The sequence below is a fragment of the Manacus candei genome, unplaced genomic scaffold (assembly GCF_025592945.1).
Source record: "Manacus candei isolate 608988 ecotype Guabito, Panama unplaced genomic scaffold, ASM2559294v1 h1tg000050l, whole genome shotgun sequence".
NCBI lineage: Eukaryota > Metazoa > Chordata > Aves > Passeriformes > Pipridae > Manacus > Manacus candei.
Genome location: NW_026138098.1, coordinates 29,054,919 through 29,073,700, shown reverse-complemented (window position 1 = coordinate 29,073,700; position 18,782 = coordinate 29,054,919). Strand labels below are relative to the sequence as shown.

General features: G+C 37.2%; 1 protein-coding gene across 4 annotated transcripts in view; it reads right to left on the bottom strand.

Annotated features, from left to right (window-relative positions):
• Positions 1–18,782, bottom strand: part of GRID1 (glutamate ionotropic receptor delta type subunit 1) — a 510,592-nt gene that overhangs the window by 122,834 nt on the left and 368,976 nt on the right. For all 4 annotated transcript variants that reach the window (XM_051799805.1, XM_051799806.1, XM_051799803.1 and 1 more), the window contains exon 5: positions 2,383–2,436. In XM_051799805.1, the coding sequence (XP_051655765.1) occupies positions 2,383–2,436 (54 nt within the window). The remainder of the gene's footprint in view (positions 1–2,382; positions 2,437–18,782) is intronic.

Below are 18,782 nucleotides of genomic sequence, written 5' to 3'. Positions count from 1 at the left end.
CCTGTCTTACTGTATGGGAAGATACACAAGGGAAAAAACCCACAAATTGTCAGTACAGAGATAGTAAAGTAGATTTAAGTGAAGTAAGACAATAAAAAAAATCTCTTATTGAAATAATAGCATGCCATGTAGTCATTCTTACTACAGTAAGGTAAGTCCAAGTTTCAGATCCTCATTGGCTTGACAAAAGGTGGGAGATGGGGCAAATAAAAGGTGTTCTAGACCAGCAGACCTCAGCAGTCTGAGCTGTTCAAGGCCCTTAAATTCTTCATGGAGGGGAAAAAGGCCTGAAAAGCCTGATTACAATCAAATGCTTGTCATACAAGGAACCCCAATGGAAAAATCTGTCACTGTGTTCTCTTCCTACTACTGCCCCTTCAGTTCAGTCAGCCTTACACCTCTCTTTCCTTGCAATGGGATCATTAGGTCACACAGAACATAGGGTGAACAGAAAAGTGAGGATTTTCCATCTGCCTGGGAGAAAAAAAGGTCTAGTTGAGTTTTTGGTCCATTACATAATGGGACTGCTACTCTTGAGGAATTACATCAAAAAGAGCTGATTTGACTGGGAATAGCTGATTGTTGGGAATCAAAAATTCATTCCATTCTTCAAATCACAGCAACAGCCAGTATTATATTTTCTATCAAGTACTCATGTAGTTCTCACTACTACCAACTGGAAACTTGTACATGGAAAGGGTGATCAGTCTGTCTTCTTACCAGCATGGGGGTATTCACATGCACACTTAAATAAGAAGCAAGCCATAAGGAATCTCCATCTGTCTATAGATGCATTCATATGGATACTTGATGTACCTTCTTTTCATAGCAGCTTTAAGCAAACTCACGAAGACCAACACTCTTCTGTTAGAGAGAGGACAGTCGAGAGATTTTTGCCTGCAAAGAACTCTCCAGAGTTTTATGACTCTAAAAAGCTTCTGTAATTGTCTGATGGAATTTCATTTCATTTTATGATATTTATAATTATGTGTACTAATATTTTTCACTAGAAAGTTATACTTTAGATTTACATGTTGCTATCATGGCTTCCCTACCCAGGCTTCAGCCATAAAAGAGAAAAAATAGCAGCTCCCAAAATAGAAGCAGAATTGACACCCTGTGTGATGTGTTTGTGCATGTGTATGCATGCACATGCTAGTGCATGAGTGCTGAAGGCTTTTATTTTGATTTTCCAGACTCAGGCATCATGAAGTGAGTTTTAACATCTGAACAATAACACAGCAATAAAAAATTCACAAACACTCCCTGACTATAAACATTTAGGGAAATATGCACTGTATTATCTTTATGTGAATATAAACACTGGCTCTCTGGGCATCTTGCTGATGTTTTGTAGTGGGTCATTACTGCAGCTGACAAACCAGGAGGTACTTAAATGTAACAAGGACCAGAAAGAATTTATAAAGCCTTCACAAGCTGGGATTTCACTCGCTTTCCCTAAACCCTGTTTAATTACAGAGCCTTTCTAATGCCGCACAATACAATTTAATGTTACTATTAAAAGTTGCCTATCCAAAATTATTAACCAGGTGCAAAGAAAGGAATGAGAAATTAACCAAGGAATTCGTTATTAAATTAAAGGTTGTGTATTTATAAAATAAAAATAAGACAGTGAACACTGTTCTTTTTAACTTAGATATTATGCTATCTTTTAATGAATCACTATTAAAACCACAGATATATAAAATACTGAAATTTACCAGTGATTTATACATTATTATATATGATAAAACATTTCACTGCTTTTAAAGTACAAATCTGAAATCTGAACAGATTCCCATTAGAGTATCATGGTATTAAGGTAAAATAAATAATCACAGTAGCAGGACAGGACACCATTTGCTGCAGAGAGGAAACATCACATTTTGAATCTATGCTGTTCTGGATCTTGGCCAATGCACCAACACAGTTCTGCACTAGAGAAAACCTGTGTATCATGTAAATTTGAATGAGCTGAGCTTGCAACCACCTCAGCACTCTTGCCTGTCCTGGCACCTGTGTGAAGGCTTTCATAGCAGTGAAGAGTGAGCTCCTGGTAGACAGAGATGCCTATATTTGAGGTTTCTTTTGATATATTCTCTGTTTCCTAAATTACTAATGAAATAGCATCAGCAGGCAGGTAAAAATAAAGTCTCCCAGCTGCTATGAGGTGTATTGGAAGCTTTATCTTGACCTCTGGTGTTCAACCTGTGCCAATTCAACTAAGACAGGTAAGCAGTGACACTGCAGAGTTTGCACCTAGTGCCATTCAAAAAGCAAAAATGGTAAGTATATGCTCAGTTTGGTGTGTCAAAACATATGAAACAAAAAATGGTGGTGAGTCAATGTAGCAAACTGTGTTTTCTCTTTTGACTTTCTTACCTCATTTACATAGACCCAGTGACTATCCTTTGATGCAAGGTTGGTTTCCACAGCCTACAAAAATAAAAAGAAACATAATAATAAAAATAAATAAAACATGTGAAATATATTCCAGAAAAAAACTTATATAAAAATGTACTATAAAGCTCATTTTGATTGTTTTCATTGGTATTGGCATTGTTTCAGTATAGTTCTTTTCATCTCTTCCTCTGCTTCTTCATGGGACAGTATCTTATTAGTGGTAGTCACTTTTCCCTGACTTCAGTTCCTAACCCAAAGCACCCTGGCCATGTATATATACCACAAAAGCATCCTGCAGCAGGGTGGTACATCAATATAAGGGCTTCTGTGATGAACAACTGAATACCAAACATGCAGTTCATGAAGTTTAACTTTTGTATGATATATTTAATGCATCCTACTAGGTTGGGTTTCTTTTCAACGTGCTTCCCAAAACATACTGTCTCTGCCTCACTGCAACTCTGATAGTTTAATTGTTACTTAAGCTATTTCATGGAAAACACCATGAAGACACTCAAGTGAAATTCATATAAGTCGTCATCTCTTCATGTTTCCACAGTACTCAAGGTAAAGTTATGATTTGCATGGTCACTTTTTCTGGCTTCCTGCTATGGGCTTGGACAATCATTACATATTATAAAGAAACAGCCCATCTCAGCAGTTAGCATATTTGTCCACACATAAGTAACCCTCATGGGTCATTAGGAAGCTAAAACTAGGAAAGATTGCTATCACAAACAGCACTACTAGTACTGAGGACCTCAGAGGAAAGATTTGGCAATATACATACAAGTTCCTAACTGTTTGACATAGATAAACTCACTTGAAGATACTTAGCAGTCTAATAGGGCAATAGCAAGCACCAAGAGGTGTACATTACACTGCTAGAGATATTCTTAATATCCTGCTTAATACATGGTTAAACAATTACTATTGTGTATTCATCTCACCTAATAAACCAGGACAGTCCCAGTGCACACATGTATTTCAGAAGGTAGTTCATTACATGAAGTTTTGAATGTTCCTGCCTTCAACAACTTCTTTCTTCTGTACCAGTATGACCCCATTTATTGAACAGATATTCTTATTGCTCTGTTATAAAAGGCCCTATGAATCACTGAAATGAACACCTTTAAAAAATCAAATACAGATCAACAAAATGCTTCTAGTTACTGCTTCTTAACCTGCATAATTTCTGAACTCTGTTCAAAAACAATTGCACTGATACAGAGAGACTCTGTAGACTGGGCTGAGCAGGAACATCATCAACCACCTTCCTCTTCAGAACAGATTTGCATAATAAGCCTCTCAGACATTTAGCATCAGATGGGATGAATCACCTTCTCTGATGACACTGACTACAGATGACTGGCTTAGAATAAACACCCACTACTTCTAAGGCTGCAGTGAAATGACAAGAGATCCATCCCTAATATAGGCTAAGGGAGTACTGATCCCAGAAAAAAACCCAAACAAGTAAAACTTCACTAAGTAACCAACACCAACATTTTTAACATTAATCATAATTTATACTGTGCTTTAAAAAAAAAAAAAAAGTATAAATTACTTGCCTAAATAAATGTGTTTTAAAATTTTACTCATTTGCATAGCTCACAGAAACATAAGAAAAATTGTGGGCAACACACATATCTCCATCTATTTCTCATGTCCACAAGGTGAAGTACTCCTTTAAAGAGACAAAAATCCCAAAACAGAAATTGCAAACTCACGGAAAGAGAAAAATCAACACAGACAGAGCACAGTAATTCTCTTCATCATCATAAACAGCATTATGGGAAAATAACGAAAACTGGTGCCAAAGCAGATGAGAACCACTAGAGACAACACTTCTGATAAAATAATCCTCTTCTAAGCATGCAGTGAAAAATTGTCCCCCTTGGTAATTGTCTCCTTTGCATTTATTCTAAGCTGGCAGGAAAATTAAACTGACCACTTAATTGAGGAATAGCAGCTCTTAGGAAAACTAGCAGTGATGAACAGGAGGGCAAAAACTTGTACATTTTCTCCCTATTCACCCCCAAACATGTTCAGACAAAGTCAAAATAGCCAGGTGCTATAACATATAGAGAAAAATCAAAGTACTGCCAGCATTTGCAACACAGGATTAAATAATGCTCAGGTGTAGAGTTATTGCACTGGCTACATTTTGTGATTTATCTGCAACAGTGAGCAATTTATATGAATAAATGCTAAGTCTGGGGAGCTGAAAGAGCCAGGGAATTTGAAATGAATTATTGTAACTCATTCTGCTGGGTTCACATATCTGGGCCAAAGTTTTTAAAATGAGGTGCCTAAATTTAGGTTGCTAAGAGTTTCTCTTTAGTCATCAGAGTGCTAGACCATTCAGTGCTCCTCCTACAGAGGCAATGGCTCTGCATTCTAATAGCTTGAAATGTATTTAGAAACATCTCCGTAGATAGTCAATTTTAAATAGCTCTAAATGTCTCCAGTTAAGAGCTGCAACACATAGCATGAACTTTTACTCGAAACCCAAACATGCTGAGAGGGAGCAGAAACTTCTTGCGTTTTGTGCTTCAGATTTTGCACCATGTTTACCGACTTGATGTCTTAAAAAATCCTAAAAAAATAATTTATTGTAAAACATCTCTCAGAAGTTTCAACTTTCTGATAGCACCAGTGTATTGCTGGAGGCTCCTAAAAGTTAAGAAGTGTGAAGAGTAAGGTCCTGGAGACCTGTGATATCATAGGAAAATTTACTGAGAATTCTCAGAATAGGAAAGAAATTACATGTTTGTAAATTATGGAGTTTATTTTACTTCAAAGAGCAAAAACATATCAGCACTTGGAAGATTATGGTCACCCATTTTTAATAATTCAAGCTGTTCAAGGTCTTGCCATTTGCTTATGTTTGTGTCCAGCCATTCAAAAAGAAAAGAATGGTTTATGAAGCATCCTTGAAGAATCTGTCACTGCCTATTTCATAAATGCGCTCTATATAAAGGAAGTAGACTAGGAATTTGTGAGATCACAGTGGCTGAGGAAAAGTGCTGCCATCTATTGGGGCAGGATTCACATGTTAAAGTATGTAATGGGGATTTTTATGAAAAAACAATTAATATATGTTCAAAATGTCCTAGTTCTTTTTATACTTTATATGTGCATGGGGTCTAGTTGGCACTTGGGAGTAATGCCTCACAATATTCCTATCAAACAGAAAATCTGTTTTTGAGATAAACAGCACACTGAAAATTAAAGAGCATCCATCTTTCCTTTATTTTCTCTTAGAGTAGCAAATAGCTTCTACAAATTTGGAAAAAAGAGGTTTATTTGAGACGGAATGCCCTTCTTCCTCCCCAACTACATTTCAAGAGCCAAATGTAAAATGCAGAACCCAAACAAGAGAATTGTAATACACTCAGAGGACCACTATTAGTGACAACATATAAATGATATTATCAGAACTGGGCCAGAATTGGAAGATGGGAAGGGAGCAGCAAATGTAGAAAATCGTTTACAATTTCTCAGAAGAATGCATTTGCAATAGCAATGAAATAAGAAGACACTGGAAATCAAAATACGACCATTAAGATTTCAGATCTCATAGCAACAATGACAAAAGAAAAAAATAAGATGCTGGATGAAAAATGGTCAAAGATAGTTTCATGTATATGGTTTCGTTTACTTTTAAATATATAACTTAAAATAATTTACTGTCAATAATCCATGACAACATTATTTTACTGGAATACAGCGAAGAGCAAATATTTACATTGCCTTTATGAATAAGTAACTTGGTTCATTATTTTATTTAATGGTAGTGGCAGGATTAAAAGGAGAAGTTAGGAAAGTAAGCAATAAATACTGCTATGTTTAGAAATAAATCAATTCTGCAGAGGGAAAAAAAAAAAAGGAACAGAAACAATCCTTTCCTCTCCAAGGATATAATGGGTGGCTAGTAATGGGGAAGGCTCTTTTCCACAATACCTGGCTGCTTTGCCAGGGTCAACACCTTGCTGTTAACAGCAACAAGGAGCCTGCTAGAAAGGAATTCAAGGATGAGTGGCCAGACACAACTGAGAGAGATGCTGGTGAGTGTTCAGACAAACGTAGGCAGACTGTTTCAGTGACAGCAGGATGTGCTAAAGAGTTTAGAATTACATGCTTCAGTGTTATAGTTGTAAACCTGTTGTCTCCTTACTATGTACCCAGGGGAACAGGCAGTAGGAATGTCTGGAAGCCCCACAATCAACCCCAGGATCCTAGAAGGAAATGTCTTGCAGGTGGCAAACACAGATGTTCCTGCTGTGTCTCAATTTTTGGAAACAAGAGTTGCCACCCTGAAATCCATGATATAAAAGAACCACCAGACTGTTTTACTGGGAGGGATATGAAAGTAGCAAAGGTTATTACTTGCACATCCTTTACCTTAATGGTGAGCATAAAGAGCATCATAGCTTTCCAGAATGAAAAAATGAAATAGAGTAAACTGGGGTGTTCGCAGTTCGAAAATAATTGGAAAAAAGTGTCCTGAGAGATACTGGAAGAACATAAAACCAAAACTATTGCCAGCTGTCACAGTTTAACCCCAGCCAGAAACTAGCCAGCTCGCTCACCACCCTCACCTATCCCTGTGAGATAGAAAGGAAAATCAGAAAAAAAAGGTAAAACCTGTAGGTTGAGATAAGAACAGTTTAATAATTGAAATAAAATAATATAATTAAAAAATAACTGTAATTAAAAGGGAGACAACAAAAAGACAGAAAAATAAAACCCCAGAAAGGCAAGTAGTGACCAATACAGCTGCTCACTACTCACTGACCGATGCCCAACCCCTTCCCCAGTGATTGGTGGCTCCCATCCAATTCCCCCCAGTTTATATACTGGGCAGGATGCTCTGTTGTATGGAATATCCCTTTGGCTAGTTTGGGCCAACTGTCCTGGCCATACTCCCTCCCGGCTTCTTGTGCACCTCCTCTCTGGAAAAGATGGTAAACTGAAAAGTCCTTGAGTAAGCACGACTTAGCAACAACTACAACATCACTGTGTTATCAACATTATTCCCATACTGAATGCAAAACACAGCACTGTACAGCCAGTAGGAAGAAAAATTAACTCTATCCCAGCTGAAACCAGGGCACCAACCAATGACTAATTACAGCTGTCATCAGAGAGCAGATACACCTGCAATGAGGTGAGTGCTCCGTGTCACTGGCGGATACATCGGATCAGACTCCAGCTCCAGGAACCAGGCCCTGTTAAAAAGCCACTCCTACACAGTTGTATTCCTCTTGAGACACCACTGCAGAGCGCTACCAACCAGACAGACAGCCCATGGCCAGCTCCAGGATGGTTGTGTTAAGGAAACTTCCCTGTCCGACCGTCCAGGACCCACTCTTGGAGTCACACTCACACCACCCAGAGGCACTGAGGTCCCTGAGCAGCTACATCTCCACACTCTCACACTAAGGTTTCCTCACCAGCTCAGCCCCAGATTTCCCATAGCATAATCTCAGATGAACTAATCTTTAAAACAGCTTAATCTTGCTGCAGTAACTAAATAACAGCTTGAGCTGGTACACCTGAGGAGAGACCCTAAACAAAGGAAACCTTGGGGTTTTATACTCTCGCAGTATCAGCATGGGACAGCCTGGGGGTTGTCAGCTCCAGCCCTTTCCCTCAGTGTCCCTCACTTGGCTGTGCTCAGGTCCCTGGGCCCTTTGTCCTCTTGGCTGGGGCTCCCACCCAGAGTTCAGTTTGGAGCTGGCACTGCAGCTGCACCCTGAGCTGCCTGCACTGGATGTGTTCCTCAACACTTACAACAGAAAACCAGGCACAGAATGTGCTGGCCAGTAAGCATCTGAAGAAGCAGCCTGCAGAAGACCCACTCTTTTTTAGAGACCAGGACATTGGAGGATGAGGTTAGGAAATACTCAGGGTCAGCTCTACACTATGAAATTAGTAAAAAAAATTAAAATACACCTTTGTCACATCATCATAGGCAAATATCTCAAAACTCTGGTTCTTCTGAGGGAATTTGTCAGCTTTCCCTTCATATGTCTAAAACAATCAGCATGGCAACGACAGATAAAACCCTTTTTTCACCTTTTCTTTCCCTCTTTTTTTTTTTAATTTTTTTTTTATTATTCATAATGAAGTTGTAAGTAAAGGAGGGTTTGGGGAAGTAATCCTGTCTAAATCTCAGCTCTTTGCAAATCTTTCATAAGGGATCAGTCTCAGCCCTTACAATTCATTACCTGCTCACTTCACATTTGCCACTGAACAGGTTTCAAAAGAAAATTGTTTCCAACTCTTATCCCCAACAAGGTTGCAGCTAGTCACCTGCTTCCAAAAGCAGCTTGTTTTTCTTTTCTCTTCATATTCTTGCAGAAATTATTTACCTACTGTCTTATCTTCTCCCATCCCCCCAAAAATAAGAAAAAATACTTCAGAATCATTTTGAAATCTACTATAGTAAAACTGCAGAAGGGAAGAAAAAGAATCACTATCTTCTTTATAGCATTTTGTAACCCTGAGTCAAACCTAGGTCCTGCTGCTGGTTTCATTGTAGGAGATGGACTTATATTTTTTAAAATGGCTTTGTTCTTGATTTAAATATCCAGGAAAGCATCCTAGGAATCAGGGAACTGGTTTTGATCCCAAAGAAGAGCTACAGACCAAGTTTCCAATGTAATACATCTGACAGTAATTAATTGGATAATATCGAAGTGCATCTGTTTATCTGAGAAGCTTTGTGTGTGTCTTGGATACAAATAAGTTAAGATAACAGATACAAAAAAGTCGATTTTAGTAGAACAGATGGGTTCACTCTAAATCCCCTAGATATCCAATTTATATTTAGAAATTTCTTCAATTAAAATAGTGCAGTCCTTGTCCAGGTGTGATTTGCATAGGTAATAGAACTTCACAGAAAAACAGTTTCTCTGGAGCAGTAAGTATAATCCTTATACTTCCCTAGAACCTTCTTTCCCCTGCATTTTAAATAAATATCTCTTGGCTCAGTATCTCCAGAGGACCTTTGTTAGATTAAAAATAAAGTAAGCATTACTAGCCACAATAAATAAGTTATTTATATAAATATTATAATTCTTATACTAAAGAACACTCAAAATGGATATTGTTTCTAAAGCTTAATTGGTAATAGCACGACAAGAACAGGGATTAAAAAAAATTTTTTAGTACAACATCCCAACTCTAGATGAAAAGTCATAAAACTATGACATTTTGGAGTAATAACTTTGAAGAGAAAAAATTCAATTGCAGTAAACTGGATCAGGTCTGTAAGTTTACTTTTCTTATTTAATACAGGTTCATTAAAATTTCTAAATGTCATTTCAAAGTGAAATATTAAATTCTTCCTTCTCTAAATGGAAAAAAGGGAATTCAAAGAGTTTCCATGACATATTTTTTCAGATCAGAAAATCCACTGAAACTGTCCCTCTCTTACTGAATATCATTTTCCATGAAGAATTGGTACTTCTTATAAAAGTAAGTTTTGCCAGAAAATCTATATTCTTCCTTTTTCTGAACATATTTCTAGAAATGTGCATGTACATGATTTTTAAGAAGCACTTTGCAGGCTCACAAAGTCCCTGTCTTTAACTGATCACTACATCTCATCTCAGTAATACACTTAATTTCCCTACTCTTACGATAGGAGCTGTCAATTCCAAAACTTGGTATGTATTAGCTTTGTACAAGTCATTAATGAACCACAAGTACAATGTGCTTTTAGCATCCACATTTTTTGATAATTTACTACGAGTAGTACTTCATTCTTAGTATACACTCTACAAACATAGCACTGAAAGCCCTCACCCAGTGGGGCCTTTTTTTCAAGTTATGCACTGTTACATTAAAATATGGAGCCTGATATTTCCCTCTTTCTCTTCTGCAGAACTGCCCTGCTGAGAAAAGCTATTCTTCCCCCCGTGGTACTGATGAAGCACAAGTAGTAATTGAAAGGCTGTCATGAGATTGGGTGGTATTTTAACCATTGTAGGCTCCTCCATTAATATAAGCCTGAAAACCTGGCATATTCAGCTGGAATCTCCCACAAAAGATAGGCCAGATTGGTCACGTAGATCTCTATACTCTCCTACTCAGGTGCCTGGCCATTAGTCTAGATAGCTATCCAAGGTTCTTGTTCCCCATAAACTCTGTAATATTCCATTTATGGGCTCTGTCTAAATGATATGATGTCGTCCTTTCTTGACCTCCATTTCAGTTCCTCCACAAGCTAAATAACTCAACTTAATGGGAGGAGGGGTGAGGAATAAAAAGAAAAAAAAAACCACAGGGGGTGGGAGGGAGAGGGAAAAAGAAAAAAAAAGGAGAAAAATAAAAAGTGTGGGGAGACAGAAGATACATCCCAAACACCGACCCCAACTGAGTTCCATTTTTGGTTGCTAACAAGACAGTTTATGCAAACAGGAGTAAATATGACCCAAACCTGCACCAGCTTTTAGCACACACCCCTACAGTTCATGAATGCTAACAAGAAGGTGCACCCAACATTTTGCACAATGTGATTTGATAACAACACAAACAAAAATATACTAATAATGCATTTTGAAGTCTGCACTGCACTAGTTGCCTATTACTTAGGTCATAGGGATCAGAAAAAAAACTACACCGAAGAAAATCTGCATAAAAGATTAGTGTTAATCAAGAGAAGTATTGGAGATGAAGAAAACTGTAAGGAAGATTGGGAGAAGAGGAGCTATGGACTGCAACTTCTCCTGGCTGCACAGCTGTAATATTCTTGAGTCACTACTGTAATATAGGTGGCACTGCCTATTGTTCTAACTTGAATCATTTCAGTGTAATGCACTGGGATTTCTGTTTAATCTGATTCCCATTTTATATGTAATGCTTATTACAATCAATCTGTGTTGCCATTCCATTTAGTGCATATTCCACTGAATGAGGCATAAAAATACCGTACATGGAACTCTTCCAAAAGCATTCAGTAAGAATTTGCTTTTCAAAGCTCAAATGTCACACACTGTTTATAAACATGGTAACTGTTGACCATTTAACTACACGGCACAGTAGTGACACTGGGTAATTGCACAGCTGTCAGAAAGCAACATTTCTGTAAAGACATAAATCTAATGTTAACTAAAGAACTAAACCTCTCAGAAATACGGTATTTGAGATTTTACCATAGCCACATATTGAGTTGAATTTGAAGACCCAATGAAATCTTTGAGAAGAATAACTAGATTTTGCTCCTTGACTTGCTGAATTTCTTCTTGAAAATAACAGGCTTGTACATCTATATTCTATTAAAAAGCCTCAGGTTTTTAGAGACAATTTTGTAATGCTTTGTTAAGAAATGTACACTTGAAAGAGTCAAACTCCAGAGAATAAATTCAAATTCATCAGAACTGTCCAGCACTTGGACTTGGGTCTTTTTTTGGTTGGTTTGCTTTGGTTACCCTCCTCTCTCCCATTAAGAGAAGAAATTGCCACTGAAACAATTTAATAGTTTAAGTCTTCAGTTTGTAATGCCTACAGGGGGTTGAGTGGACATCGGTCTGAAGGTTGAAAATGCTTTTACAGGCATAGACCCCGGGTAGACAAGCCTATTTTCAGCATGGATGATTGGTTTCTATTCTCATAATGAGCAGCCATTCCACAGTCAGGATATAACATGTTCCAGTGCACACCACCAGTGTCATACACTGTGCTTTCTCAGCTCTACTCAGAACAAAAGCCTAAGCTCCAACTTCAGTTTCCACTGTAAGTTCAAGATAACTTTATAGAGTTTGCACAGAGTTTTCCAAAGTTTGATTTTTGTCGGTATAAACAGCAGATGGCAACTATATCATTAAAGGAAGATTTAAATTTCTTATATTTTCATCATAAACACAACTTACACATTCCTAATTTCCCCTATCAAAAGACATATGCTTAGTCTTGACAGTATGATAACTCCCAGGATCATCTATCACAAACTCTGAACTGAAAGAACCAGCTATAGTGTGAAGAGACCACGTTGATTTTGAGGAACTTACAATTTTAATACTGATTCATTACCTCAAGCACAAAGTACCAAATGACAATGCAAGGCTGCTATTTTGCATAGGTTATGGGTTTTTAAACTCAGTGAACTTGGAAAGATATGTCAACATCAAAGGTTACCCTATCCAATATCCATCTTTTCATCTATTGATATGCATGCTTTCACTTCTCTCAACATTTTTAAAAATCATGTCTGTTTTTAAAGGAAAGATGACACTAGTCAGCCTGAAACATAAAGACTTTCAAACCAGTCCTTTTCTGCCTACAGCACTCTTATTTTAAATTGCAAAATAAAGACACAAATAAAGCAAAATCCTTACAGGTCTGAGGACCTTCTTGTCAGTCACAGGGCACTTTAAATGCACAAACATGCCACAGGCTGTGTGAGCATTAAAGCACACCTTAAAGATCACCTTAACCATCTCAAACCACGAGATTCTGCCTGATCAGCTTTGCCAAGAGGAAAAAGTATTTGCTGTTCTTTGCACTGCCTGAGGATACTTGCCTGCTGAGTATTTGCCAAGTGACAACTCTTTCCTTCCTCTAGGAAGAAGGAAAACCATGGGGAGGAGCAATGGTGGTAATGGCAGGGCTAACTTTCCCTCGGGATGTCCAGTCTTAGTGAAGACTTAGAGGCTAATGAAGGTTGTACAGAGGCAGCAGGCCCCCAGCACAGTGCAAGGGTACAGTTCCCATGCCAGTGGGAAGCAGGCACAAACAAATTTACTTTTTGTTCACAGATTTTTCCTCCAAGCAGGTGTTCAAATATTCACCATATGAGTTCAATCCCATGATGTTTTGCACCTATACTTTCTCGAAGTTTGCATAGGTGCACTGGAACCCCCATGGTGATCTCATTACTGCCAGTCTGTATCAGACTTTACCTTTGGCAGCAAGAATGATATTAAAAATATATATTTTAGTAATGGGGCATGAGCAGATTTGACTGGAAAACATACTTACTTTTCCCAAAGGCTTGCACACAGTTATTCAGAGGAGTATAGCAAAGTTACTAATTAAAAAAACAAAACAAAACAAAACCAAAACAAAAAACAAACAAACAAACAAACAAAAAAGACCAAGACCAAAACCTTTTGAATCCTCTGAAACATTTTCTGCTTCATCTAACTAACACAAGCTCACACAGTATTTGCAAGGTTTTAGACAAATGGGTTTTTGAGAATGAACCATTCTACACTGACTGGAGGAACAGCTTATCTTCTGACTCAAGGGAAACCTGCATTCATTAGACTATGTTTTGATTCTGTTCTCGAAACTAAATAATTTTTAGCATTTGAAGTTCTTCAGGTTTTTTTCCCATTGTTTCCGAGGCAGGATTTAGACAAAATGCAGATTTGTTTTAGAATTTCCATGTACCTGAGTTTCCCTACAAATCCAGAGAAAAAGTAAAAGAAACTAATAGGTTTTTGATTTTAAAATCTGAGCTTGTTTGGCTGGTGATATCCTACCCTTAGCACTGATTTCTATCATTCCATCCATGTAAGTATGAAAGGATTCAAAAGGGAAATTTCTATTGCATCTAATTAAAGTAGCCTGCACCTCACTGACAAAAAATAAAGTACGTTATATGGTATATCCTTTATGCAGGACAATTTATATAGAGGCACATTGGTCTATGTTGTAAAACTCTAATGATCTGCTTAGAGGAGGAAAACAGTCCCCAGACATCATGGAATGAACACAGTTTTAAGTTTGTGACAAACTATGACTAGAAAACAAAAATTATTTTAATGTTCAATGGATTCAGATTTCAAGCTAATATACAAAAGCATCCATCAAGTGTTAATTTCTTTTTCTGAAGATAAAGTGACAGCAACCTGTTGTGTAACAATACAAAGAGAGTGCAGAACACGGAATTTGGCATGTAATCCATCCTCCTTGAGGGAAAATCTATGGGAGATGGAAACGAGAATCATCTGTTAGTTGATGGTAGCTTTATTCCTAAAGTCTGTGGTGTGGTCAGGTTTCCATGTTTGCAGAATCTACACTGAACTTTTGAGTGAGACAAAGGCCATGTATTTGAGCACATATTATAGGTATCTTTGGCTATGACTGAGCAGCAGTTAACTGCAAAACTGGGAAAAAAGAGAAAAGGTTTTACCTAAGAAAAAACTTAAAAAAGACAGTGCCTTGGAAAGCCAATAAGCAGAGAGTGTCAAAACAGAAGTTTGAGAGATGTAATGTTTGTGCAGATGTAATGATAAAGAGAGGAGGAAGAAAACATGACATCAGAATGGACATTTTTAAGTCAGGGTTGCATCTGTTTTTACAGAAAACTCAAAAGAGTCTGACAAGAAATGTTACTAGCTGAAAGAAACTGAATAAAAACAGATCCTTGTATAGTTACCTGATGGAAATATAGTGGAAATATAATCACCTGACAGAAAGCATGGAAGAAAAGAACTAAGGACTAGAGATGCATCTGGAGACATGGGAAAAATTATCTTTTTTTTTTTAGTAAGAAAATGCACACAAAGAAATAATAAAAATATTAATTTGACCTGCTGTGAGTTGTAAATACCTGCAAACAAAAAGATCTGGAGCATGTGGGAACAAGATAAGACAGAGGAGGGATCAAATATAGCAAGAAAAAGGGTTGTTAACAGGGCAAGGCAGCTGATAAGAGAAACAGTGATGCTGCATAGAGCAAAAAGACAGACAAATAAAGAGACCAGAAGAACTCAGCAAGCACAGAGGAAGGTAAAATCCAAGGGCTGAGACCTATGGTTGATGAGGACAACACACAGAAGATAAAAAAACACAAATGAAGAAGAGGGGAAAGAGGACAGGAGAGGTGGGAGGCAACCACAAAACAGATGAAGGAAAAAAAACTTGAGAAGATTGGAGATTCACACAATTCCAGGAACTGTTGAATTGCATGAGGGACAAATTGACTGGCCTGTCATCAGAGAGCACAGAAGGAAGAGGTCAGCAAGCTAGGACAAGAAATATGGCTTTGAGGCAGAAAAGAAATAAAAAAGAAAGAGGAAAAAAAAATCTTTCTTCACTTAGGACAGGTGTCATTGTAAAGTTACTTTCAGATGAAGTAATATTTATATATAGGTGAGATAGATGTACAGTGCAAATTAAAGTAGGATGCAGCTACTGAAGAGGAACAGACAGATCAAAGACTTGTGGTAAAAAGAAATGGTTAGTAAACAAAACCACTGAAAAGCATTTTCATTAAAATGAACATTTCTGTGGTCATTCTTTCAGATAAGACTTTCAGTGCCAGCCTTCAGGGAGTCTGAAACTACTAAAAGAAAAATTAAATATTAAAAAGCACAGAGGGCTCACAGTCTCTAAAGCTACTTTTAATTTGTGAGACTATAAAAATTTTTTAATGAGGATATACTAACAGCCATGTCCAGAGAGTGCAAGATGCAAAACCAGCAATAAGGTAAATACAAATATAATGACAGAGTCAGAAAAGGAATGATACTTGCATAGTAAGATAAAAGACAACAAAGAAATAAATAAGGAGATTATGGCAAAATGGACTGAATTTGTGTAATGCAAGGGAAGTTTAACAAAGGAAAGAAAGACTTCTTGGGATAGCAGCCTTACAGTCAAAGTTGAATATAGAAGAATAACCCTTACCTACTAAAATGTTCTGCAGGTGTGGTGTTCATATAATAAATTTTAAAATCTCAAAGCCAGAGCAAAAAAATAACTACAATAGATCTTGTAAAAAAGTGTAACCATTAGTTAAATGAAGTTAAGTACAGTGAAGGTTCATAGCTTCACAAAAAAGGACCTTAAAGAATTTCCACATTTCCTGTGTCTGCTTAGATTTTGAGCTTTTCAGTTATCTTATTCACTCAGCAGTTACTCCCTGTGGAACCTGAGAGCTTTAGTTGCTTATTTAATATTATCAGCAATGAATCTGACAAATACTATTAGAGGAATTAACTATGACAGAAAACTAGGAAGTATGATAAATACAGAGTTATTTAGAGAGCATTTAAAAAGATGATGAATTCTGAAACCAGGTAAGATAATTATGTTGAAATTCACTACTTTGAAAAATAAGGTCATGCACTCAGATAACAACAAAAAAATCTATTATTTGAATCTTCGTCAATTTGAAAAATACCAGAGGCACTATTACAGCTTCATTGTCTGTGATCTAGCAATTTTCACACCCAGGAACAATTAGATGTTTATATATATATATATATATATATATATATATATATATATATATATGCATATATGTATATTCATATCAGTTGAAATGTTGTCATTAGAGTAAGAAAGCATGAATATCAACACAGAGAGAGATTCCTCTAGTCACTAGCAGGTTGAGAGTAGAGTTTAGGTTTGGATAGTTTAGTAGCAGAAACATAAGACAATATGCTTGCTGCATTTCAAGTACTATATTAAGTACCTCAGGAGGATAAAAAGAAGGCATCCCAACTGCTAAGCTCACAGGGCCATGCTAGCACAAAGACATATGGATACTAGTAGGATCACAGATATATTCTGGCCAAGAATAGAAAGGCTTCTAAGTATTATGGGGAGATTCTATATTCACCTCACAACAGTAGTGGCAGGCCAAAATACACACAGTTCCTTTTCAGGAAACTGCATGATTAGTGTATGAAAGTGTGGAATATATATTTATTCATCATGGTGGCCTCTGTTCTCTGGGGACAGCAGTGAGCAATCCAGGAGGTAATTTCCTATCTTGTACCCCTGACACGGTACAGAGACACAGCAGCAGCCTCCCAGGTGAGAAAGGCACAAAAATATGCACTTTATATATTACAGACCATGGCAGAGCTGAAACAGTTAATACCGAGGACCCTGTTTCTATTAGAAGCTCATTCAAGGTTTAATATCTCACATGTTGTTAAATTGCATCTCCTGGAACTTGGCAAGCATCTTGTCAGCTTCAATGCAATTTGTTTTTCCAGATCCAAATTGTTTCTAAAAGATTAAGGTGTTCTAATTTTTTAAGGCATTAAGTACAAAAGCAGTAATCCTTTACCATTGTGATAAAGGTTGTCTACCATAATCTTTATTATTTACTAAAGCTTGACTGCCAAAGAAAAGGAACTTATTTTTCAAAGTCTATTTATTTATGTAGCTGAATTGCTATATTATGAATTTGGGGATGAGAAAAGAAGACTGATTACTTCAGTTCCGAAGAACTTGCACAGAAATAAATATGATTCAAGACTTAATAAAGTAATATGGCATGAATATGGCTCCATTCAGGTCAAGGGGGACAAGATTTCATCCTCAGGAGTCTTTTGTCTCTCAAATATTCCTTCAAATCCTACAAAACTGATGGATTTAGAAGACTATTAAGAGCCAGTTAGTCCATATGTTTTAGTAAAATAGTTCAGTTAATAGTTCCTTGAAAATTCTCTTACAAACCAAAGGTAAGCAAAGAAATCTGAGACTCTACTTTCTTGACGGGAGTAAGTATGACAGAATTCTAGAGAGGGTTGTCAAATTCAGGCTGGTACCACCCCCACTGGTGAAAATCAAGATGATAAAGAAAGAGTTTTCAATAGAAGGGAATAGGAAAAAAATAAATACAGTATGATGATACCTTTTTTTGCAATTGGAAATTAAGGCAGAGAGATCAAGTGCATGCTAACCATCACCCACAACACATGACAGGACAAGGAGACCTTCAACAGTATCATTGCTTTAAAAATCTGGAAGGGTTCATCACAGCAAAGGATGTGGTTGAACCTACTGGTTTCTGCTCCAGAGGAGGGAGAAGGCAGCACACACTTGGAGATACACTGTCAGTGTCCCAGAGGCCCTCACCAGAAACGCATTCTTACCATTGTCTCTTTTGGTATCTCTGCTTGGAAAGTGCTTTAAAGATGTGTACTCCTGGTTATGCACATAAATCTATGTCTTTTACCACTTTCTCTCTTACACCATTCAAACTGAAAACAAAACCTGAGCTTATAAGAATATCACTGCAAGTTTGCACTTGCAAATTCTATCCCACTGCGTCGCACCTGCAGCTACTCCTAAGCCTGTGGTTTGATTGTTTATTAATTGAATGCTGGAAGGTGGCAGAATGATCTCTCCTTCATGAATCTGAAGCTCACAGCCAGAACTGTCAATCCATAATCCATATCTACTCCTTCCCTGGGTAGATATACACGTGTTTGTGTCTATGCACATTTGTATGGATATACTCCCACATATATACATATATACATATATACATACACCCCCCTACGTGGCTGTCTGGGGACAGGCACATAAAACAGAAAAAAGGAAAATGGAAAGAAGAAAGCACAAAGGGTATGCTCCAAGCATAAAGGGTATTTTAAACAAAGTTGAGTTCTCTCCAC